Here is a 22124-nt window from a genome sequence, read left to right on the forward strand (position 1 = left end):
TTTAACTAAGTACATTTACTCAAGTACCGTACTTAAGTAATAATGTGAGGGTACTTGTACTTTACTTTTGTCTTTTCATTTCATGCCACTTTCTACTTTCTACTCCACTACATATCAGAGAGAAATGTTGTACTTTTTACTCCACTACATTACAGTTTGTCTTGATTGCTTTGATGCAGCAGTCAACGCAAACTCCACATTTTCAAAACTGTTGACACACAGGCCGAAACAGTGGCACTCATGGTCAAAATGACACATTTTGTTTGCAAAAAGCTCTAACAGTGCCAAAACATTTAAAATATGCAACAAAAGCAAATTTTGCCTTCAAACAACACAACTTGCAAACAAGTGTATGAGCTCTTCCAATCAACCATTACACAGTGGACAACAAAAGACAAAATACAGCACTCAGTGTGAATCAGTGCACCATTGCTTGTCATTGTGGCCTATTACTGTACATAGCTTTCATGCCAGTGCCATTTGTTGTCAAATTTGCCTTCTTGCAAAGAATTGGATCCAGAATCAGAAATGCTTTGATGCAAATTTTATTGATTCCATTGATTCTTATTTTCAATCTGTGGCTGAAAACTGAAATACTGTAAATATTACACAAAATACATGTAAACCAAAATAAAATATATTACAGTAAAGTATAAACATCTATTTCTGTACAGTATAAGAAATAGCCACTATTGATACTCAGTCTCTTCTGTCTTGATGATGGGGCCACATGGCCTAACCCTGCACACTGATCTATGGGGCCACATGGTCTAACCCTGCAGACTGATCTATGGGGCCACATGGTCTAACCCTGCAGACTGATTGCTAATTGAAGATTTGTGTGTAGGAGTGTCAACTGGTGCTTCAGTGATTTCATACTGATGTAGGTAGTTTCTAATAGTTAGGAACAGATGGTTTCTGTTTGGTTACGATAGCTAAAACCACGGAGTTTGGACTGCTTGAATGACATCCGTGTTAACTGTTCTGCAAAAGGGCGGGAAAATATGTCAATCCGATGAGAAAGGGTTAACACATTTGCAAGAGGTGTCTTCTGCTCTGCTGAGACAGTGATGATGAAAACCGAGTGGATCCCAGTTTCCTTAAGCAGGTCAAGGCAATCTAGAAAAACTGTAATCTGACAGCTTTAGTTACTAGTTATTTTACAAATTAAGATTTTTGCACACAAAATACATGTAGTTTATAAAATAGATTGATTGATTTATTATAAATTAAACGATCCAACAATATAACGGTCCAGCTGAAATGATTAGACGATTCAACACATCGTTTCCAGGATTTTTCTGCATTGAATACTTTTACTTTTAATACTTTAAGTACATTTTCCTGATGATACTTACATACTTTTACTTAAGTAACATTTTCAAGGCAGGACTTTTACTTGTAACAGAGTATGTTTACAGTAAGGTGTTAGTACTTAAAGGATCTGAATACTTCTTCCACCACTGGTTAGGACGACACACACACACACACACACACACACACACACACACACACACACACACACACACACACACACACACACACACACACACACACACACACACTTACTCACACACTTACTCATGTTATTTTCTTCCCATTCCATCAGCCCCACCCTACCCAAGCCATTTTGTGACAGCTACAGGGAGCAATGATGGAGTGAGTGTGTGTGTCTTATTGTTTGTCATGAAAATAGGATTTCAGTAGATGAATGGAGAGATTCTGGAGGAAAAATGCAATCTAAAAGAAAGCAGCACAGAAATGGATGGATTGTTATTGTTACAGGTTTCCTCTCTTCCAGATGGGGGAGTAGTGGGATAGTTTAACTTTTGTGTGTGTGTGTGTGTGTGTGTGTGTGTGTGTGTGTGTGTGTGTGTGTGTGTGTGTATGTGTAGCTGTATGTGTGTGTGTGTGCGTGCGTGTGTGCGTTGTGAATCTATCTACCTATCCATCTCTCTGTCTAGTTGGAATATTGAATATTTGAACATGCTTATACCCCTCATACACAATAACATATTCTGCCCTCACTGGTCTTTTTTAATCACTCTCTGATTAGAAAGCATTTATAAGATACATAACATTTAATACAAACAAAATGTGTCTGCTAATTAATGACAGCTCCCTCGCTATCTAATTCTCTCCTTCATTAGTTTAAGTCTGAATTATTAAGGGAACAGAGAGTGATGATGTAACGTAGAAGTGGTTTACCAACTTGACTGTTGTCTAATTAATTCCCCTCCATCTTTGTTCAATAGAAACTATAATTATGTCTTTGGTTTGCTGACAGCTTTACTCTGAGACTAAACAGAGTGGATGCGTTTATATTAAGAGAAAGATAATCTTTTTCCAGATCTTGGACAGTGTCAACTTTTCACTCTTGACTCTCTGCTTTGACTCTTTTTTTCTGTTTAAACATCGTCCTCCTCATGTTCTCTCCCTCCCTCTGGTTCTATCTTCTTCTCATGAATGTCACTGTACTTTCCGGTTGGTCTGTCTTCAGACCATCAATGAGATAGCAGGTCCAAATATTTGTGCATTCAGGTAGCAGTGATGATAGAATCTCTCATTAGATCAGCAACACAAAATGGTAAACAGATGGAGATGGCAGTAGGTGAGGAAAACACTGTGTGTGTGTGTGTGTGTGTGTGTGTGTGTGTGTGTGTGTGTGTGTGTGTGTGTGTGTGTGTGTGTGTGTGTGTGTGTCAAATTGTGTTCCTATGGTAACAGACAAAAGATTGCAACAGTTCAGGATGTGTTATCACTCCTCTATGTTTACTGATAGCCACAGGTTCAATCCGAGTCTGCCCATTCATACCAGACAGGTAAATATCTCTGCTCACACAACACCTGTTACTGTAGCTAGTTCCATATTAATATGAATAATGGATAATAATCTCTTTTACACTGGAGATTCAGAATGTCAGATGGTTTGGACGATATGTAAACGTATATTTAGCCAGTTTAACTACAGTATATATCTTGATATTAAATATTTACTGTGTATACTGTTTGGTTGTATTACTCTTAATATTGCAATAACCATTACAAAGCACATTTGGGAATGCCAGTAAATACACATTTATCATGGCTGAAATTAGATGAAATAATTGTTGAACATTGTTTAAAAGTCTTTTATACAAAAATGTTTTGGCATATTTTGAAACATATTTTGGTTTGGTTTTGAGACATTCCCAGTTACATCAAATTACACCAAATGCCTCTAAATTCATTGGTCTCCCTACTCCTAACCTCCCAGCCCTCATTGACACTGATTTAAAAAAAAAAAGCATGCTACAGTAACAGCTTCGTGCCCTCTGTGTGTGTGTGTGTGTGTGTGTGTGTGTGTGTGTGTGTGTGTGTGTGTGTGTGTGTGCTTGCGTGTGTGTGTGTAGAGGGCAGATGAGGTAAGTGCCGTGGGGAGTTGACATCAGCTAGACAGGCAGAACTAATATAATTAAAGTGGCACTGAGCTGCTTAAATCAAGCAAATGTATGTAGAGGTTTTGTTAGACATCCATATATGATGTGACGTGACCATATACACTGTCATATACCTGCAGCAGCGCCTGTGCTGAGGCCACTGAGCTCGCTGAGCTTTTGTATTTTCGCATACATTATTATCCATAGTACTCTTGTCGTTTGATTATTAAGCACATTCATATCAGCGGCATCACAGTACAAGATGTTACTGTAATTACGGCACAAGAAGATGAAATATCAATAATGTTTCTAGTTCATTGTGGTTCAGTCAACACTGAATCCTACAGGGCATAAAAAAAGTTTCTCTCAGGTGAAACTAATCAGTGAAGTCAGAGCAGGTCGTTAGCCTGATTGAAAACACCTGTTTTGACTCCACTGATTAGGGTGTGTGTGGTCAAGTGTTGGAAATCAATCCCTCGTCCACTCACTCACTACTCCTTATTTAACAGACCCTCATTAGTAGGGGTGTAAGAAAAAATCGATACACTTGAATATTGCGATATTTCATTTTGCAATACTGTATCGATTTTCAAAAAGTCAATTTCTTTTTTTTTCGTTATATATATTATATTCATGTAAGACAGTGGTTCACGTTTATGTTGAGTTTAAACCCCCTACCGCTAGATGGCTATGCTGAGACGCACCGCTAGTGTCTTTGCCTAACAGTGCCTAGCAGTGCTAGAAGCTAACAATGCAGCTATGGCTGAACTTTGTCCTACTTTAGCATATACAAATTTGCTCACTAAGAACCTGTGAACCACAATCCAAACTGGCAGTTTGATTTGCTGTGTACTGAATTGTTTACCTATACTAATCCTCTTTACTTTTATGAACATCATGTCTTTTTTTAAATATTAGTTTTTCTAAAGTTATAATTTTAAAAAATCCCAATATATCGCACAGTATCAAAATATATTGCAATATATTGAATCGTGACCCATGTATCGTGATAGGTATTGTATCGCCAGATTCTTGCCAACACTATAATAATAATTATAATAATTCTTGCCCTACTCATTAGTTTACTCTATAGTGAGAGGTAAACGGTGATTTTGGACACTTATTTATCAACGTCATTTTTCTGACACCGTTGTAGTGTTGCACAACTGAAATGGTCACATATTAAACTGCAAAGCATTGCATCGTGAGATTGTTAACAGGAAGTAGTACACATACTGTGGCCACGGTGTCAGGATTTTTGAGGGCATTGTATCATGACATTCAAATAAAATGGCGGAGGGTTAATACTATAGGAAGTGATTTTGAAAACAGTGCATTTGTACAACATGCTTCGTTCTTTAGCAGAATAGTTGAAATATATATTTATTATTTCTGAATGATTATTAGAGCCTCTAATGGAGCCGTGTGAAGAGCTGCTTTGAGGAGGAAGTTGAGGAATAATTCAAAAAGCAGCTTGTATAGGTTAATCTCTTTATTGCCATCTTCTCTCTTTCCGTCACTCCCCTGATTTTGATTGATACTTGTAGACGCTACAGTAAGTGTGTGCTTCAATATGCTGTTTATTTGGAGTTCAGGGTAAATATTGTTTTTTCATTAGACAAGGCACAGTGGAAGGCTTCAAATATTATACTTTATGAGTACTTTTGCCAACCACACTAATAACCTTTATTTTTCACAGTGTTAGTGGGTATGTGGGGAACTTGTCACTGTGCGTTTGTCAGACACATCTCTTCCACACTCTCCCATCTCTGTCTGTTGCTCATTTATTTTCTGTCTTCAAGTATCCAAGCCATCATTTTGCATAGTGTTGGGTTAAAGTTCCACCTGCACTTTGTTGTCTTTTTCCAGTTTCTCTACCCTTTTATTCATTTCACAAAGGACTGTCAGAAATGCATCCCTTAATATTAAACATGAAGTCCAACCATTTACTTAGCTGTTGACATTGGGTCATATTGACACAAATAGATCCTGAAAAGTCTTGACAGTATTGAAAACGACAAAGACACAAGGCAGAAACTGTAAGGAACTAAGAGAAATTATATAAAAAAAAAAAGATTAAGCCATAATGGAGTATCTTCATAGCTAAGCTGTTATAGCCCATGCCACATTATCCCAGGTTCAGTGCCAGCCTTGGGACCTTTGTTGCATGTCATACCCCTTCTCTCTTCTCTCCATTTCTAGTCTCTGTCTTTACAGTCAATAAAGGCAAGAGTTCCACACAAACAAAATCTATAAAAAGTAAAATTAGGCCCTTATTACAGGTTAATTGTATATGTTAATTGCTAATTTGATGTAATCTTTATTTTAATTATTAATTAGGATCTCTCCTAATCATGACATAAACAGGATTTATCCTGAAAAAAATCCATTGCAGCTGTTTGCCTGTTTGTCAGCAAAGGTTAACACATCGACACAGAGGCACTGAGATCTAATTTGATCTGTCATTCACCCCTGAGGCAGCACTGCGGTGACGTTGTACATCCTCATCACTCTCTCACATAGAAACAAGTCATCTTGAGGTGACACAAACAATCCTGCTGGTGATCATGTGTAAAGGTCTCAGTCCGTACTGGTTGTGGTCCAACAGTTTTTTTTTTTTTAGTAATAATAGTTAATTTTCTCTCAGCTACTGTTGAACAACGGCATTGATAAAACAAGTTAGGGCTGAATGGGCTAAATCCCCTCGCTAAATTAAAAATGTTCCTGGCAATTCTCTACCACAGCTCCACAGAGAACACACAGGAGGACAGATTGTGTTCTCCTCTCTTCTGCCTCCACACTTCCTATCCTCTCCTAACACATGCCAATTGCTTAGGGATTCTTTCCAAACTGCTGACTAGTGTGAAAAGTGCCTGTAGAAAATTTTAGTATGTCCTCTTGAGACAAACTAAAAGTTGCAATGGTCATTTGTTCAAACACTTAAAAAGGATGTTTACGGTTTCCTGACAAGCTACATCGTGACAGGGACTTTGTTATGGTGATACAAAACCGGGTTAGTCTCACATTAACACCCAATGCTGTAAACTGTTTGTCTGTCAGTTGTTAGTACACTGCTCCAAATACCAAATACGTAACACAGCAAAAGTACTTAATTTAAACTACAGGAGTAGTCGGGACGATTTATCCCCAATTCCCCCCTCCTGATAATCAGCGGAGAAATCTATTCCAGGACCAGGATCAGTTCCGATGTTCGGCCCAGAATATCTGTGAGCGAATTACACATCCAATCTTAAACCTCCCAAACGGTTTGCAGCTGCATCAGGGCTGCATTTTGCCTTTGTGTTTCTTTCTTGTCACTGCAAAGCATTATTAACGCTACAAGTTGTTGCCCCACGTCAGTCTCCATTTTGTTTACATCTGCTTCCCCATGAGATCACGTGAGGTGGTGCATTGCTCCTTCTGGCACGATAATCTTAATAATATCCTGTAGTGTGTGATGCACAATTATTTTCAAATCTTTTTTTTTTTTTTTAAGATTATTTTTGGGGGCATTTTTTCAGTGACAGTGGATAGACAGGAAAGGTGGGAGAGAGCTGGAGGATGACACGCAGAAAAGGGCCGCAGGTCGGACTCGAACCTGGGCCGCTGCAAAGGACTCAGTCTACATGGGGCGCACGCTCTTACTGGGTGAGCTCGAGGTCGCCCCATTTTCAAATCTTGCAGTGTGTGCATGTTTGAGATTAGAGAAAAGAATATCTGTGAATATTCTGTTGTTTGTCATATCCATTCACTAATTAACACTTGCTATTTTTCATGCTAACCTGAATGTAAACCTCAATCAAAACCTAACCAAGTCCTACCAGCAGATGATTGGAGAATTCTTAGTAAAACAAGCTCAATTTGCAAAAGCAGTCTTGAAATTTAAACTGCATCGTTCTCTTTTTGCCTCTCTCTTTGTATCGAACTCACTTCTATCTCTGCCCGTCTCCCTCTCTGTGCAGACAGTGTATTACTGATCATTATCTGGGCTAACCTTAACTCACTGCCAGTGAGATTGTTTTTGGGATCTGATAACTTGAGGCAAAGAAAATCAAACATATCCTTGTATCTTTTTAATGAATCTGACCTTCTATCTTCCTCATATCTCCTATCTGACTGTCTTAGTCCATTTCTTTCTCCTTCTGTTACCTTGTTAAAAAGTGTCACCTCACTCCACTGCCTCCCGTCTCTCCCTTTCCATCTGCCTTTCATCTTGATCTGATCAGACATGCTCCTGATGTCTCAAGGTGATCACCACACACTGTTCGTCTGTCTACATTTAGAGCCACTCCTTCTCTTTCATATGACAAACTTAGTTAATCATGTATCAATGATAAAGGAGACCGATGGAGGGATGCAAAGCCCGACTTCTCCTGATGGTTGGAGTTATATATTAGGAAGTTTGGAGGACGGATTTATCTCTTATCCTAACACAGCCTGGAGGGATTGCTACCATACATAATTTGGGAATGTTGCACTGAATCACCTCCTAATGGCAGTCACAAGCACAACATCTGGTGATGGAGCTAGACGGTTTGTGCCAAACTAAAAGGGAAGAAAGAGGATGCGTCTCCAATGAACAAGATGGACACAATTTGTTGATTAAACTGACATTTCTGACAAACCGAATAATGAATAAATGATTGATTGATATGTCGCTGGGTATGGCTTATTTTTGGTATGCCTTGTTAAACGGGGTGTTTTCATTACATAAGATACTTTTTAAGTACTGATTAGATATAAAAGATCAGTTTAATTTCCATAAGATGCAGCAGCGTTTCATGTTTTTCATAGTTAGACGACAGATTTAGTGTCATAACTGTAGAGATTTACATGAAAGAAAACTGCTGGATTTAATGTGAATGTATATGAAGCTTTAGCTTTTCATGGCTCATTATGAATCAGATAGATGACAACGTCAACCAGAATTTAAAGACCATGATCTTTCCCTTACCCTTAGAACAGAGGTTTTCAATATGTGAGGTGTGTCTCCCCTCACCTTCCAAGAATATCATCATTGCTGATGTCCATTTCAAATGAACTTCCATAAATCCACTTCAAAATCATAGAAAAAGTACGCAACCGTGTCACACTTTAAAAAACTCTGTCTTATCTGAGTGTTTTATTAGCCTGAACATAACAAGAAATGGGACAAAACTCAGGATGTCACGCTTCCTGGATTGTATTCTGGATGTTGCCGTTGAATGGTATCCAGGCAACAATTACATTTCAAGTTAAGTAGTCGTATACAAAATGTGGTTCGTAGGAGACAGGGATCTTGCGTGATTCAGCTGATGATGCATCTCAGTGAGTAGCGGTTTGATTCATTGTGGTGACTTTGTCTTCACCCTACTGTCCACAACTTCCCCAAAATGCAAACTAAAGCTGCTTCTTCATAGCACATTGTCTTTTCTAATTGACACAACAAAAAAGCACTCCTATAGCCTGTCGTATATGTAGGTATTTGTCCTGAATTAAACAGTTAGTCTGTTTAGTAGAAATTCATCACATTAGAACAAGAAGAAAACTTGTTTCTACATTATATCTTGTGTGCTCGCAGTTTAGCTTTACTTTGCCACTTACAGCTAGTTTATGTGTGTGTAAGTCTATGGAAAATTGGTGGCTTGTGGATTTTTTGGCTGCCAGTTTCCGCTGATCATAGTTTGCAGACATGAAAGACAGCTGAAGCGAGAAAGTGCTGGGTGAGAGGGAAGAAGGGAGGAAGGAAGATGGATATGAAGGTAATTCCCAGCCACGATTCAGTGTTTGATATTTGCCCCACAGCTCTGATCGATTCTTCTTCTCTTCCTGTGTGAAACCAGCTTGTGTGTCTAGCTGTCTGCTACCACTTCATCCTTTGTAAAAGTTAACCGTCAAACAATATGTGATGGGTTGGAAGTGGAGCAGATAGCATCAGTTATCATAGGAAGTCATGAGTAGTGGTTGCCATGGTGAAAGGGTGTGATTATTCTTTGTTTTACACACCAGTTCCCAGTTTCTTTCATATCACAGCTTGGTCTGTTTTGTAGTTTTCAATTAAAAAAATTGCCTTTTTGAGAAATGAATACATTATAAAACCCTGGGAAAAAGCTATAAATTGAACAATAGCCAAATTAATAAAAAAAACATTGCAACATTAATATCTGCTTCATTGAGCATAACATGAGCCCCTGTCAGACACCATAGATATGTGAACAAAAAGTTTAATTAATAATGGGAACATATTTTGTCAAATGAATAATGGCGAAGGCTTTGCATAATCAGCCAGGCAAATTGTTCATTTTGTGCCATGGTTTCCAACCTTTCCTCAATATGGCCCTTTAAAATGAGACAATTGTTTAGGCTCCTTATCACTTGTTGCATGATATGTCTATTAGTTGTGTGCAAGAAGAATTTTCCTTTCTCAGGTTGTTGGTTGTTGTTTTATTTGAATAATGTTTTTAAGCCTGAGACGGTGAAACTATCAGCATTTACAACAAAGAAAGTGTCAGAGAAAAAAAACAGCAGAAATATGTTTTTCTTTCTTCCTATCCTGTTAATCATCTCATGACTCCTAAGATTCATTTTGTGACTCCTTGCAAGAATACCAAACCCCAGGCTGGGAAACACTGATTTAGTGTACAGCATTTGAAAAGCAGATTTAAACAGTCCAAAATGCTAGTGTGGCAGTCTTGTTTATATGGATACCATAGGCATATATGTTAGGCCTGTTTCCTTTTACATGTGCAGTCTGTTTATAGCCTGCTGAACAACATGGACAACACGACCAAAATAACCTGAAGATAAGGCTGACTGGAGAGTGGTTGAATATGGATATACCAGTGCTAAATGTGTTTTGGAGTAGGAAATCAGCCAAACTACATTCAAAGAAAATCATAGTGAGCATACAGTATGTGACTCTAGTGTTAGGCTTAGGAGTAAAGAAACCTCGGCTACAGTCATGGTACTGTATGATCCATTTTTTCTTTGAGTCAAACTTTGAGTGTTGTTCTGTAAAGTGGTTCTGAGACACTTGATCAGGTTTTCTACTGACAGCAGCAACATCACTTGTTGAATCCCACATCAATCGTCCACTTCTGCCATAACTGTGTAATTTTTGTAACTGCCTGTGGATGGGGCTTTGATGTTGATTGTGTGTCTGACATCTTTAAGCCTGCCTGACCCTGCTGTGGCTCGGAAAGAGAGAGAGAAAAATGGTAAGCAGGCCATTTTATCTGTGTGTTGTGTCCCTTCAGTGCGTGAATGTTTTCAGCTCCAGCTTTCCAACTCGTTGCTCGACAAAAGGAGTCCTTACACAGGCAGCAGTGTCGGGCCCGTCCAAAACAATTTGGGTCACACTGAGAGAGAGATAAGAGGGTCCATCGAGACTCATTGTGGGGTGTACTGCAAAATCCAAGAGACTTGAGAGGAAAGCTGGAGAGAGCAGCGGAGAGAAAAGTGGAAAAAAGTGGAGGAATGAGAAGAGAGACAGAGGGGCTGGATATCAAAGAAAAAAACAGAAACAATCTTGGGACTCAATAGGGGGATGTGCGAGGGGGGAGATGGGAAATGAAGCACTGAAAGCAATTTAGGTGAGAGTAAGAAATACAAGAGCTGGGCATATCAAAGTGGTCCTCCAAGTTTAAAAGAAACTTTAGGTACAGCCAGGTGGGATAAGTGGCTTCTATTGAATCACAGAAAATTGATAGAGATAGAGGAGAGAGAGAGAGAGAGATTGGACATGAATAGGCAATAGAGAGAAATGAGTAAGAAGTCCTTAAAGGCAACAAAAGAATTGAAAAGCAGAGAGTTATTTAAATGACAGGGAGTGGGAACAGAAAGGAAAATGCTACATGCTACAGCCTCCACTTCTGCCAGAGGAAGAATAGACAGATATTGTTGTGGCTTTTGGTATTTTGTTCTCTATTTCTCTGCTCGAGACCGTGGAAATGAAGAGCACTCTAAAATGTTATCTGTCTGGTCCTGAAGGGTTATATCACACACACACACACAACACACACACACACACACACACACACACACACACACACACACACACACATAAACACAGACCACCTTGGGATTCCAGACGTAATGTCACACAGATAGCCAGCCTGATAAATGTTATCAGTCCTGCCCTCAGCTCCAGTCTGTTACCTGGGGCGTCCTCTGTTTTATAGCAGCTGCAATAATGGCACAGTCCCAAACTATTACTATAAAATGTTTATGTATGGGTGTGTCTGTGTGTGTGTGTATGCACATGTTTGCATCCATGCTAGGACACAGAACATGGTTTGGCAACAGAATGAGGAATGGGACTTAACAAAAACAGAAACACCTCTCAACCTGCTAAAAAAAAAAATCCACTCCCACACAATGCTAACAACCTTCTGCATTTTCTATCAGCCATGACAAAGCTGGAGCGTTCTGAATTGGAAGGCTCAGCACGAGGAGGAAAATGGTCCTTCAGGCACATTTATTAAGCTCTCAAAAGGAACAGAATGGAGGAAAGAAAATATGTCAATCACATGCAGGAGAGAAAGAGAAAGGGAGACGGAGATTGACAGAGACGCAGAGGGAGACAGGCAGAGGCTGCTTGGATTGCAGGCAGACCCTGTCAGTCCCACAGAGCTGAAAGAACAAGGGATCCTTTAGGCAGCAACAGAGGCTGGTTCATACTTTTAATTAGGCATATCATCATTTGTATTGTTCAGTTTGTGCTCTTTTTGAGCAGTAGCATGGAGAGTAGCATCAACTTGCATGACAGTGTTGGATCAACTTTATTTTTAGTTTATCGTGCATAATCCGGTTAAAAATTCTCACCTACTACTACCTCCACAAACTACAAGCCTTCAACTACATCACTGACCTCCTGAACTGTCATACTCCTACCCGCTAGCTCAGATCCACCGATGCCAACCTCCTCACCCCTCTCACCCCTCTCACCCCGTCCAAGAACCCGACCTGGGGGGCCAAGGGCTTCTTTATTAAAATGAATTAGTATTTTTATAAAAACAAGTGGCCACTGCAAGATTACATTTTTGGTCCGTGTGTGTATGTGTGTGTTTGTGTGTGTGTGTGTGTGTGTGTGTGTGGTTTCCCACATGGATAAAATCAATGATCTGAACAAAAACACTAAATGTTGAATAGATGCAGATTACAGCAGACGAGGAAAATCCACTGTATTTGTATTTGCGTGTGTGTATGTCAGATTGGGTTCCTATGGTAACTGCCAACCAGTTCAGTGTGTGTTATCACTCCACTGTGTTTACTCAAGAAGAACAGTTGGATGAAGAAAAGGAAACGAAAGAACACAGAGAGGAAAAGTACACAGCAGAAAAATTAAAGTTTGATAAGGAGCAAGACAATAATTGTTTTTCTCTCCTCTGATGACAGCAGTAGATTGACAGCTTCCCCTCTCCTCATTATTGTGTGTGTGTGTGTGTGTGTGTGTGTGTGTGTGTGTGTGTGTGTGTGTGTGTGTAGCCTGCACCGACACAGAGCTCCACAGTCTGGCTGCAAGACTAAAGGAATGGTTCGGAGTTCTCCACCTCGACGCCAACAGAGACCTCAAATCCTCTGACAGCTTAGACTCCACCACTGGACGTGAGTACATCCTCCCACAATATGTGTGTGTGTGTGTGTGTGTGTGTGTGTGTGTGTGTGTGTGTGTGTGTGTGTGTCTGTGTGTCTGTGTGCAGCACTTTCCTGTTGAACAGACACGCTTTTCAGTCCTCATGAAGGCAACAGTTGACAGTGAGCGACCCTGCTCTGTTCTCTGTAATGTCAACATGTCTGAACACATGTCAGCTCTGCCATGACACACACTCAGATACACTCTGATACACTCTGATACACTCAGATACACTCAGATCTCAGTGTGATACTTGAAAAAGATTTTTAAAAAGATATGGGTGACCTGGATGTTCTGCAGTTTCAAAAATGTTCCACAATGCCATTATCTATTTTTTCCTCTCTGTCTCCCTTCTCCTCTAGACTTTGACACCAGCATCTTGCCCATCTGTAAGGACTCACTGGGCTGGATGTTCAACAAGCTTGACATGAACTTCGACCTCCTGCTGGACCAATCAGAGCTGAGTGCCATCTACCTGGACAAGTATGAGCTGTGCATGAAGCCCCTCTTCAACTCCTGTGACTCCTTCAAGGACGGAAAGCTGTCTAACAACGAGTGGTGCTACTGCTTTCAGAAACCTGAGGGTGAGGAGGGGGAGAGGGTTGAATAAAAAACTGACGTTGAAATCAAAAGGACAAAGGCAGGAAGGAAATGAAGGAGTTTATAGATAAATACGGGTGTTGCTAAAGGTGAGGACATCAATTATCGCATTATGATAACTTAAAAAAAAAGGTAATAAAATGTTCACCTCAAGCAGGTATTCAGTCAGTACTGAAGTGAATAGAAACCAGTGCATACATGAAAAGCAAATCAGTCTTTTATTAACTTGTCATTTAATTTTCATAGTTTTGCCCATCATTCTGATTATTTTGAAGACACTTTACTACCTAATTTCATTTCTGAGATCTGATGACTTAGTGACAAGTAAAAAGATCAGAAAGGCTGTAAACAAACATTAAACTAGTGTCTTTTTGGTGGAATTGTCTAGGGCTGTCCCAAACGATTATTTTTTAAATGATTAATATAGCGATTATTTTTTCGATTAGTCGACTAATCTAACGATGAATTTTTCGATTAATATAACAATTAGTTTTTTGATTAATCTAACGATTAATTTTTCAATGAGCGATTATTTTCCCATTGCTCAATTATCAACAATTTACACAAAACAAATTTCAAGAAGGTTCAAATCTCTATTTATTATTTTTATACTCTAGTAATTGTTTAACACTTTACTCAAGTAAAATTAATGTTTAGTGCAACCTGAAGCCAGATGTAGGCTATCAATCCAACCACAAAATAAAGTCACTTTCAGGAGGAATACAAAAATAAAAACTTACAGTAGGTAAAATAATGAATACGCTCTTGTTTAACATCCAAGCTCTTTTCCCTTTAATTTAACTTTAATTATTTGTATCTAAAGGCTGGTTAAGCACTGTAGGGAGGAGAAGTTGGACAGTTTTTTTGTCTCGTTCCAGTGATTGGCACATCTGGGTGATGGTCTCAGATATGCGTTAGCATGTTAGATGTATTTCCACTCAAATACCCAACAACTGCTGAACGACGCCGACACACAGTCCTCGTCTTATCCACCACTCTCTCGCCTGTAGCCTACTACTGGAACTGACCAGAGGGCCGAAGTTTTCGAGGCGGGGACGGCATGAGGCGAGAGAACATGACACGGGAGGCTCCAGGCTGCAGCCATACGGTCTCAAAGTTTTCCCAAACTTGCGATCTTAAAGAGGTCCTCTAACTCTTGTGGGTCGCCACCACTCGCCATACTCGTCCTTTCGTGCTGCTATCTCTGACTCACTCACTGGGCCGTCGACCTGACAAAAAACTGCATGTAGGCGGAGCATGAGGCTTATGTAATCGATGATATCGACTACGTTGACGAATCGTCCCAGCCCTAGAATTGTCCTATATGTTTTGCAGATGACTTACTGGTTCAACACTGAATTAGCATACTTCCTAACACCCAGGTTTTCTATGCAATTAAAAATGATATATAAAGACACAATATAAACATTTTTGCATTCACCTATAATAAATTATTATACATAATATGATAAAATCATCTGATCTCTCATGTTTCTTTTACTTTTGAATAACGATTCCCCACCATACCTGTAGATTTTATCTTGGTGTAGTGTACCAATTCGTATAGCACCTTTTATACAGTTTAGTGCAATTCAAATCAGTTATGCAGTTAATAAAATAACAAGACGCAAAACAGAAAAACAATTTGAGACTAATGAACACAAGAAAAAGAAGGATGAAAATTGAATATTAATGTAACAATAAAACCAATTAAATAGATAAATATTAGGATTAATGGTACTAGTTTTCTGTAAAATGTGCATTCTGTTAGCCTAGAAATCTAGACGCACCCTAGCGGCAGCAAATGTAATTTGCAGCCATGGTCAGTCTAGCAACTCTCCGTTGGTTTGCGAGCTGGAAAAAACAAATTCTGGTCAGGCCAATCACATCGTGTATAGAGTCGGTGGGCGGGCTTAACATAAGGACGGCAGATGGCTGCGACTCTGGAAGACTTGGAGTTAAGCACTGAAGTCATTCTTAAAATGTCTTTTGCCGACGAGATATGGCAAAAGTTTAATCTATCAATTAGCGTTGTTCTGGTTGGCTATGAGTGCAGAGGGAATTTGAAAGACAACCGTTTATCCCGCCCCTCAGATTGAGTCCTGCCAATGGTGAGTTCCCAGACCCAACATCTTGATGTGTGTCTGGCTTGTCAGGCTAGCATTTTGTACTGAGACTGTTCTTTTAAGTGGATGGTGGATTGAGGAGGATACAGAATAAATTCAGGCAGAGATTGGAAATCAATAGTTGATGTGAGGACAGATGCAATTCTGGCGGATGCATAGAAGACTGAAAGGGAGACCAATATAAGAAATCAATAAGATGTTAGAGTGGCATAAGAAGAATAGCTCGTAAGACAGAGGCAGCTGTTTCAGTGAAATTATGCTGGTAGAAAAACAAGCTCTGTTAATTAAACTATTATGTATTTTCTCTGGTTGTAGGACTGCCCTGCCAAGCTGAGAAGAGCAGGATCCAGAACCAGAGTCGAAGGAAGAGCCTCATAGGTCAGTTGGGATGATTGACAGCTGTCAGTCACATACTCCTGTCCGAGAAACCAACATGGCCACCTTTAATGTGAACGCTAGCATGAACAATTGTATCTCTTTAGAATAGTTTCAAGCAGAGAAACAAAATCAGTAACATTAAATATAAGGTACGCACACACTACTACGCACATTCTGACATTTTGTACACGTCGTCTGTCACCTCCGGGCAGATCATTCATGTTCCAGCTCACGACAAAACAGCTTGAAAAATGAGCTTGGGCTGGGTCAAATAAAGGTAACAGAACTGTGTGTGTGTGTGTGTGTGTGTGTGTGTGTGTGTGTGTGTGTGTGTGTGTGTGTGTGTGTGCGCGCGTTATTGAAAGTGACTTCTTCCCCTTAAACAGGATGTATGGTTGTTGTCCTGCAACCTTCACAACAGTAATTGATTGTTCATCTCCCTCTGTGAATACACAAGAACTTTGGGCACAACTACAGGACACTTTACCTGAGGAGGGATCAGATTCTGCCCTCTAGTTCTATCAGTTTAATGTTCTCCACCCCCCCCCCCCCACCCCCTTTTTCATAATGCTGTTTACTTTCTTTTTCTAACATTTTCCCCTCCTTTCTTCCTCTCCTTCCTTTCCATCTTTAGGCTTTTATATTCCCCGTTGTACCGAGGAGGGCTACTTCAAACCAACCCAGTGTCACAGCAGCACCGGCCAGTGTTGGTGTGTGGACAAATATGGTAACGAGATCGCTGGCTCCAGAAAACAAGGCAACCCTAACTGCGGTAAGACCGCAACACACACACACACACACACACACACACACACACACACACACACACACACACACACACACACACACACATGCACACACACACACATGTTCACTTATGGCTAAACAAGGGTTTTGGTTGTGTTTTCAGAGTTAATGCTTTGATCCAGGTGGACTGCTGTATGTCGTTCATTTTAGGCCAGATAGACTTCTCTTACTGTACCTTTTAAAACACAATGTACCACTGAAACACCAACAGCACCACAATTCCAATTTAGGACTATTTCTTTGCTCAGTATCTCTCCCTGTCTCTCTTTATATTTACCGGTATCTACGCATCAGTGATCATTTTGGAAATCGATAATATTAGGCATGCCTCTGGAGCCAGTCTGGCTGGTTTACTATCGGTCATATGTCTGATTCTATCTGCCTCTGATATTCTGCTCATGTAGCTTTGATAAAACAACAGCGTCTCGCAAGTCAAGTAGGAAAATCCGTCACACCTTTCAGCAGAGAGCAGTGTCAAAAGATTTGCTATAAATATGAATTTGTAGCAGTGACTGAGTTACCTTTTAGAGGAGAATAAACGCTTATAATGCTGGCTGATGTTGGTATCTCAGAAGATGCCTTCAGAGAAAGAATATATATCTAATTAAGTGCCTTGATATGTCAAAGCCATAGTTAACAAGCCAGCAGTGGATATTCAAAGGGAATGGTCAAAAAGCCAATAGAAGCACTTTGCTGCAAATCAATGGTTGAGGGATTTCATTGTGGTAAAAAATAACAATAATTAGCGAGAAAGAATCCGGGCAGATATACTGATTACCAATCAAACAGCCAACTCACAGTCACAGATTAGTTTTGTCCAAAGGCAGTAATTGCAGCTTCCAACATTGATGAGGTGTCTCTTTGGCACCGCCCCCCCCAACACACACACACACACACACACACACACACACACACACACACACACACACACACACATACCCAACACAAACACACACTCAGCAGCAGCAGATAGCAGCAGTCCTTTGTCTGCAGTCTAACAAGCTCATCTAACTCTGAGTGAGTGGCCTCAGGCTGGAGCAGCCTGGAGTTCTCCCATTCGGCTTTGCATAGAACAAACAGGTAGCAATGCAGCAGCTCTAGCCTAAACACAAGGGCCGCAAACAGATTTTAACTCTGTAAGTGCCACTCATCCAGAGTACACTTGTACCCAGGTGTAACTAGGCTGTTTTTGAACTGAACTGAGAAGGATTTTAAGGTCCCAACTTCACAAAATGCTGGAGGCAGCAGCTCAGATAATGACTCCTGTTTTGCACTGTAGCTACACAGTATGCAGCATGAGTGCAAACAAACATTTAACATCAAAATGTTTGCAGGTGTAACTTGATGTAACTGAGCTTGCAGACACCAATGGAGCCTCTCTGTGTTTGTGCATCTCCCAACAGATGAGGACCAGGAGACATCAGGGGACTTCGGCAGTGGCGGCGCCGTCATTCTCCTTGACGACCAGGAGGAGGAGCCCTCACAGAACGGGCGGAGCCGGCAGAAGAAGAGACGGGGCCGAATTCACCCCCGAGGAGCCATCGAGGACGATGAGGACGAGGAAGACGATAAGGATGACGAGACTGGCTACGTGTGGTAGCTCCACTCCATTTAATTCTGCCATCAGCCGACCAGGAAACTCCGTTAACTCAGCACAGATCTGAAGCCATTCCAATGTCTCCTCCTCCACTTACTTTGGCAGCAGTCCATCTTTTGGCTCCTGAACTTGCTCTTGTTTTCCCTGTCCCTTATCCATATCTCTCTCTTCAGCGAACCTCATCCTCTTCATGTGTTTCACTTTTTCCTCAGATGGAAAACACAGAACCTATTAGATTTCAACAACTGTCAAGATCCTGAATTCTGCTCAAGCTGTCCACTTTCTGCCTCTACCATCCCCCAAACCTGCGATCTTTACCCTCTTCTAACATGGAATTGCTTCTCTATTTTCTCTATTACTCCTCTATCTCCCCCTTTCTCTTATATCCTGTCCCTCTCTCTGCTATCTCAGTATGTCCATGTCAGAGCTTCTGGTTAGTCTGTGAGCCCAGATACATTAGCTGATGTATTGGATGTAAATATGTTTCCTTCAGGAAGGCCAGATTGTGGATTAAACCCTCCCTGTATTTCCATCAGCAGTTGCAATCTCATGTTCTGTGTTCCACCGTCAGGCTCCTTCCAGTGTTCAAAGGTGTTTCCACAACACACTCTCTCTCTCTCTCTCTCTCTCTCTCTCTCTCTCTCTGTTATTTCATGGAGGATTGTAAATTATTTAACCGTTGATCTTGAATGTCCCAGAAAGCCCAGGAAGCAATGAGATTAATGATGTATTGTCGTCGTTGTTGCATGTTTCTCATCGTGTTTCTGTAAAAGAGAGATTTACCTGGCCAGGTCTAGCTCTATGCATCTCAAACAGAAAGTGATGCCTATTTGGCTGCTACAATACTTTGTTGCTATGTCGATGCTGTCTAGTGTCTTTTTGGTTCTTCTCCCAATCTCAGGAGGTAGGAAGTTGCATTGCAGAGTGATAGCAGTGTAGAAAAGTGAACTGCAAGGCCTACAGTCCAAATCTGTGGCGTTTCAGCCAGCTATTGTTGTACTAGTTGATCAGTAGGGCTTCTGAGGCTGTTTGACTGTGCATAGACACTAGAGGAAGAAGCTGCTCCTGAGCTGGGAGGACACATGAAGTCGGGCAAGCAGAGAAGAGGCTCTGTTCTGCCTCCCAACACTGGATATGTTCGTGATTTAAAATTGAAATCCTCACCATGTCAACTAAGTGAATTTTTATTTGTAACTTTGAAAATTTAAGTAAAGTGGCACTTTGGGTGTCTTTTGAACCTTATAGGTCTGTGTCCATGTGTCTCTTGTTCTCCTGATATACCATTTTTGGCACAAGCCTCGATCGCATTTCATCTTATTTCACCAAATCATGATGAAATAAAAACACATCTCTTTCCTCACGGTGAAACCACAAAGCCATTTATATGAGTTTCACATGCTTTTTGGTTTTATTTTCTCTGAAGCGCAGGCTTCTCTGCAGTAGAACAATCAAAGCCCTCCATCAATTCTGACCTTTCCAACCTTGAGAAAGCAGCCTCTCCTGTTGGAAACAGACATAAATGGTAGCAGCAAAAAAAAAGAAAACACTTGCCTTGGAGAGAGGAGAATCACAAGGCCAGCACTGCCCAAAAGAACATAAAAGCTTAATGAGTGTTATTGTAATATCACTGGCTAATGGGACAGCTGACCCCACTGCCTTGAAACAGCCCACTCTGCACTTTAAAAACACATTGTACCAACATTTGGAGGCTAAAAGGACGACTGAATCTTCTGGCTTGAAACAGCCTATTCAGCAGTTCACAACACAGTCTGTCAGATACAATAGACAATGGGCTTAACTGTGCATCAAATTATGCCAGAAGCCGTGCAGGGTACAATCACCCAATTCTGGGAGCTTGGCTAGTGCAGCGTCTTCTGTCATCAGGCTACATGACAAAAGCTGTCAAGAAAATGTCTCATTCGTTCATCTTTCACCACATGCAGTCTGCTGCATTTTTCCTGCATTGTATCCACCTAAATGCTTACCTTGCATGAATTCTGGGCCCGACTTCCAGTTTTCCTTTCAGTGAAGCTGCGTCTGCGAGAGTTAGCAGTATGTTACAAGTGTTTTCTCCTGTCTTTTTCCTTTCTTTTTTGGAAAATAAATGATGTACAAACATAGCCTATATAATCTCTATAAACAGATATCTGCATATGCATTGATTTACATGATATATCAGATCTATGACACACCAGCGCTCACTTAAAACCCTCATTGTCACACACACACACACACACACACACACACACTCTCATTATTGTTTCTATTTCCCTTCGCTCTCCCATTCACTCTCCTGGAGTGAGTTTCATCTTCATCTCAGTAAGGGAGATGTGTGGTTGTGTTTTATCCTCAGGGCACTCTGTTCCTCTGTTTCATTGGCTGCTGTTTTATTATCCACAGGTGGCTTCCCTGTCAGGTGAATCCTCCCATCGGCCCACGGTCACCATGGGGGGTTACGCAATTGGTGGTCCTTTTTGGGATAAAATGGAGCAGCTTGATACAGGTTGCTATTTAATGTGAGATGCTGTTTTTTGCTCTTAATTATTTGACTGCTATTAGAAGGATGTTTGTCTTTTGGAATGCACACAGCAGGTGCAAAACAGTGTGAGCTTCAATATAAAAACAAAAACAATAAACTGAAAGATACTGAAACGCTCCTTAAAGCTGAGAGGAACTGCAGAGTGTGGAGAAAATGAACTGTGGGTTCGTCAATATAAGTAATTTTATTATGAAAATATCCTCACTCAAATCTCCTATAATATAAAGTTTTAACTTATACTGCATGTTCTTAATATTGATAACTTTAGACCACTTAAATAAAAAAGTCCAGACTGCAAATGGAATCTGTTCACAGTTTAATTTTGCGTGCCTACCATATAACTCGGCCATGTGCCATGATTGCCACTTTAGCAGGTGAAAAGTCCAAGTGGCTCTCCAAAGTCCTCAAGGTCCAGAGTACTGCTGCTGGTTCTTTCAGGTAGTTTTCATTCTGTGTGATCAAGGACCGATTTAGACCCGCAACCACAGGGGAGTGCAATTAGCTACCTGACAGGAAAGAAATTCAGCAGTGCTCCAGGGCCCGAGGACCAGATTTGAGGATCACTGGTCTTAAGCCTGCACATGTAATTGGCAGAGACATTGTAATAAGTAGGGATCATCTCTCCCTAATCTGTCACAGCCCACCACTTCCACTCACGCTCTCTTTCATGCTTGGTTGCCGCTGCACCAGCCAGCTTGGTGAGCATCTGAACAGACCCCCACATGCCCGCCGGTGGAGGTCTCTTGGATCATTCGCTTCAGTGTGGTAACCAACAACACTATTCAAAATTAGCAAATTTAGAGCGAGATGATACCGTTCTCGTTAATACTCTGCCAGCGAGGTCCCTCTGAAATCACTAAATTGCTGGGTGTAGCCTTCCTGCTAAATAAATTAAACGGGAAACAACTCATATGCGGTTCCAGTGGCTTCACTCCTGGCAACAGTGATAAATTAAATTGGAACTTTTAGGTGAGCAGTCAGGCGAGACCAAACCACATTAAAAGGAGTGTCACATTACCCTCACACCAATAAATGCATTTACCTA

The 22124-nt window shown here is 40.7% G+C and overlaps 1 protein-coding gene across 3 annotated transcripts in view; it reads left to right on the plus strand.

Annotated features, from left to right (window-relative positions):
* spock1 (SPARC (osteonectin), cwcv and kazal like domains proteoglycan 1) overlaps positions 1-19782 on the plus strand; it is a 98308-nt gene extending 78526 nt beyond the window's left edge. For all 3 annotated transcript variants that reach the window (XM_028589622.1, XM_028589623.1, XM_028589620.1), the window contains 5 exons: positions 12885-13004; positions 13395-13616; positions 16074-16136; positions 16771-16908; positions 18347-19782. In XM_028589622.1, coding sequence (XP_028445423.1) covers positions 12885-13004; positions 13395-13616; positions 16074-16136; positions 16771-16908; positions 18347-18543 — 740 coding nt within the window. In that variant the 3' untranslated portion in view covers positions 18544-19782. The remainder of the gene's footprint in view (positions 1-12884; positions 13005-13394; positions 13617-16073; positions 16137-16770; positions 16909-18346) is intronic.
* Positions 19783-22124: the final 2342 nt, after the last annotated feature.

The sequence above is a fragment of the Perca flavescens genome, chromosome 10 (assembly GCF_004354835.1).
Source record: "Perca flavescens isolate YP-PL-M2 chromosome 10, PFLA_1.0, whole genome shotgun sequence".
NCBI lineage: Eukaryota > Metazoa > Chordata > Actinopteri > Perciformes > Percidae > Perca > Perca flavescens.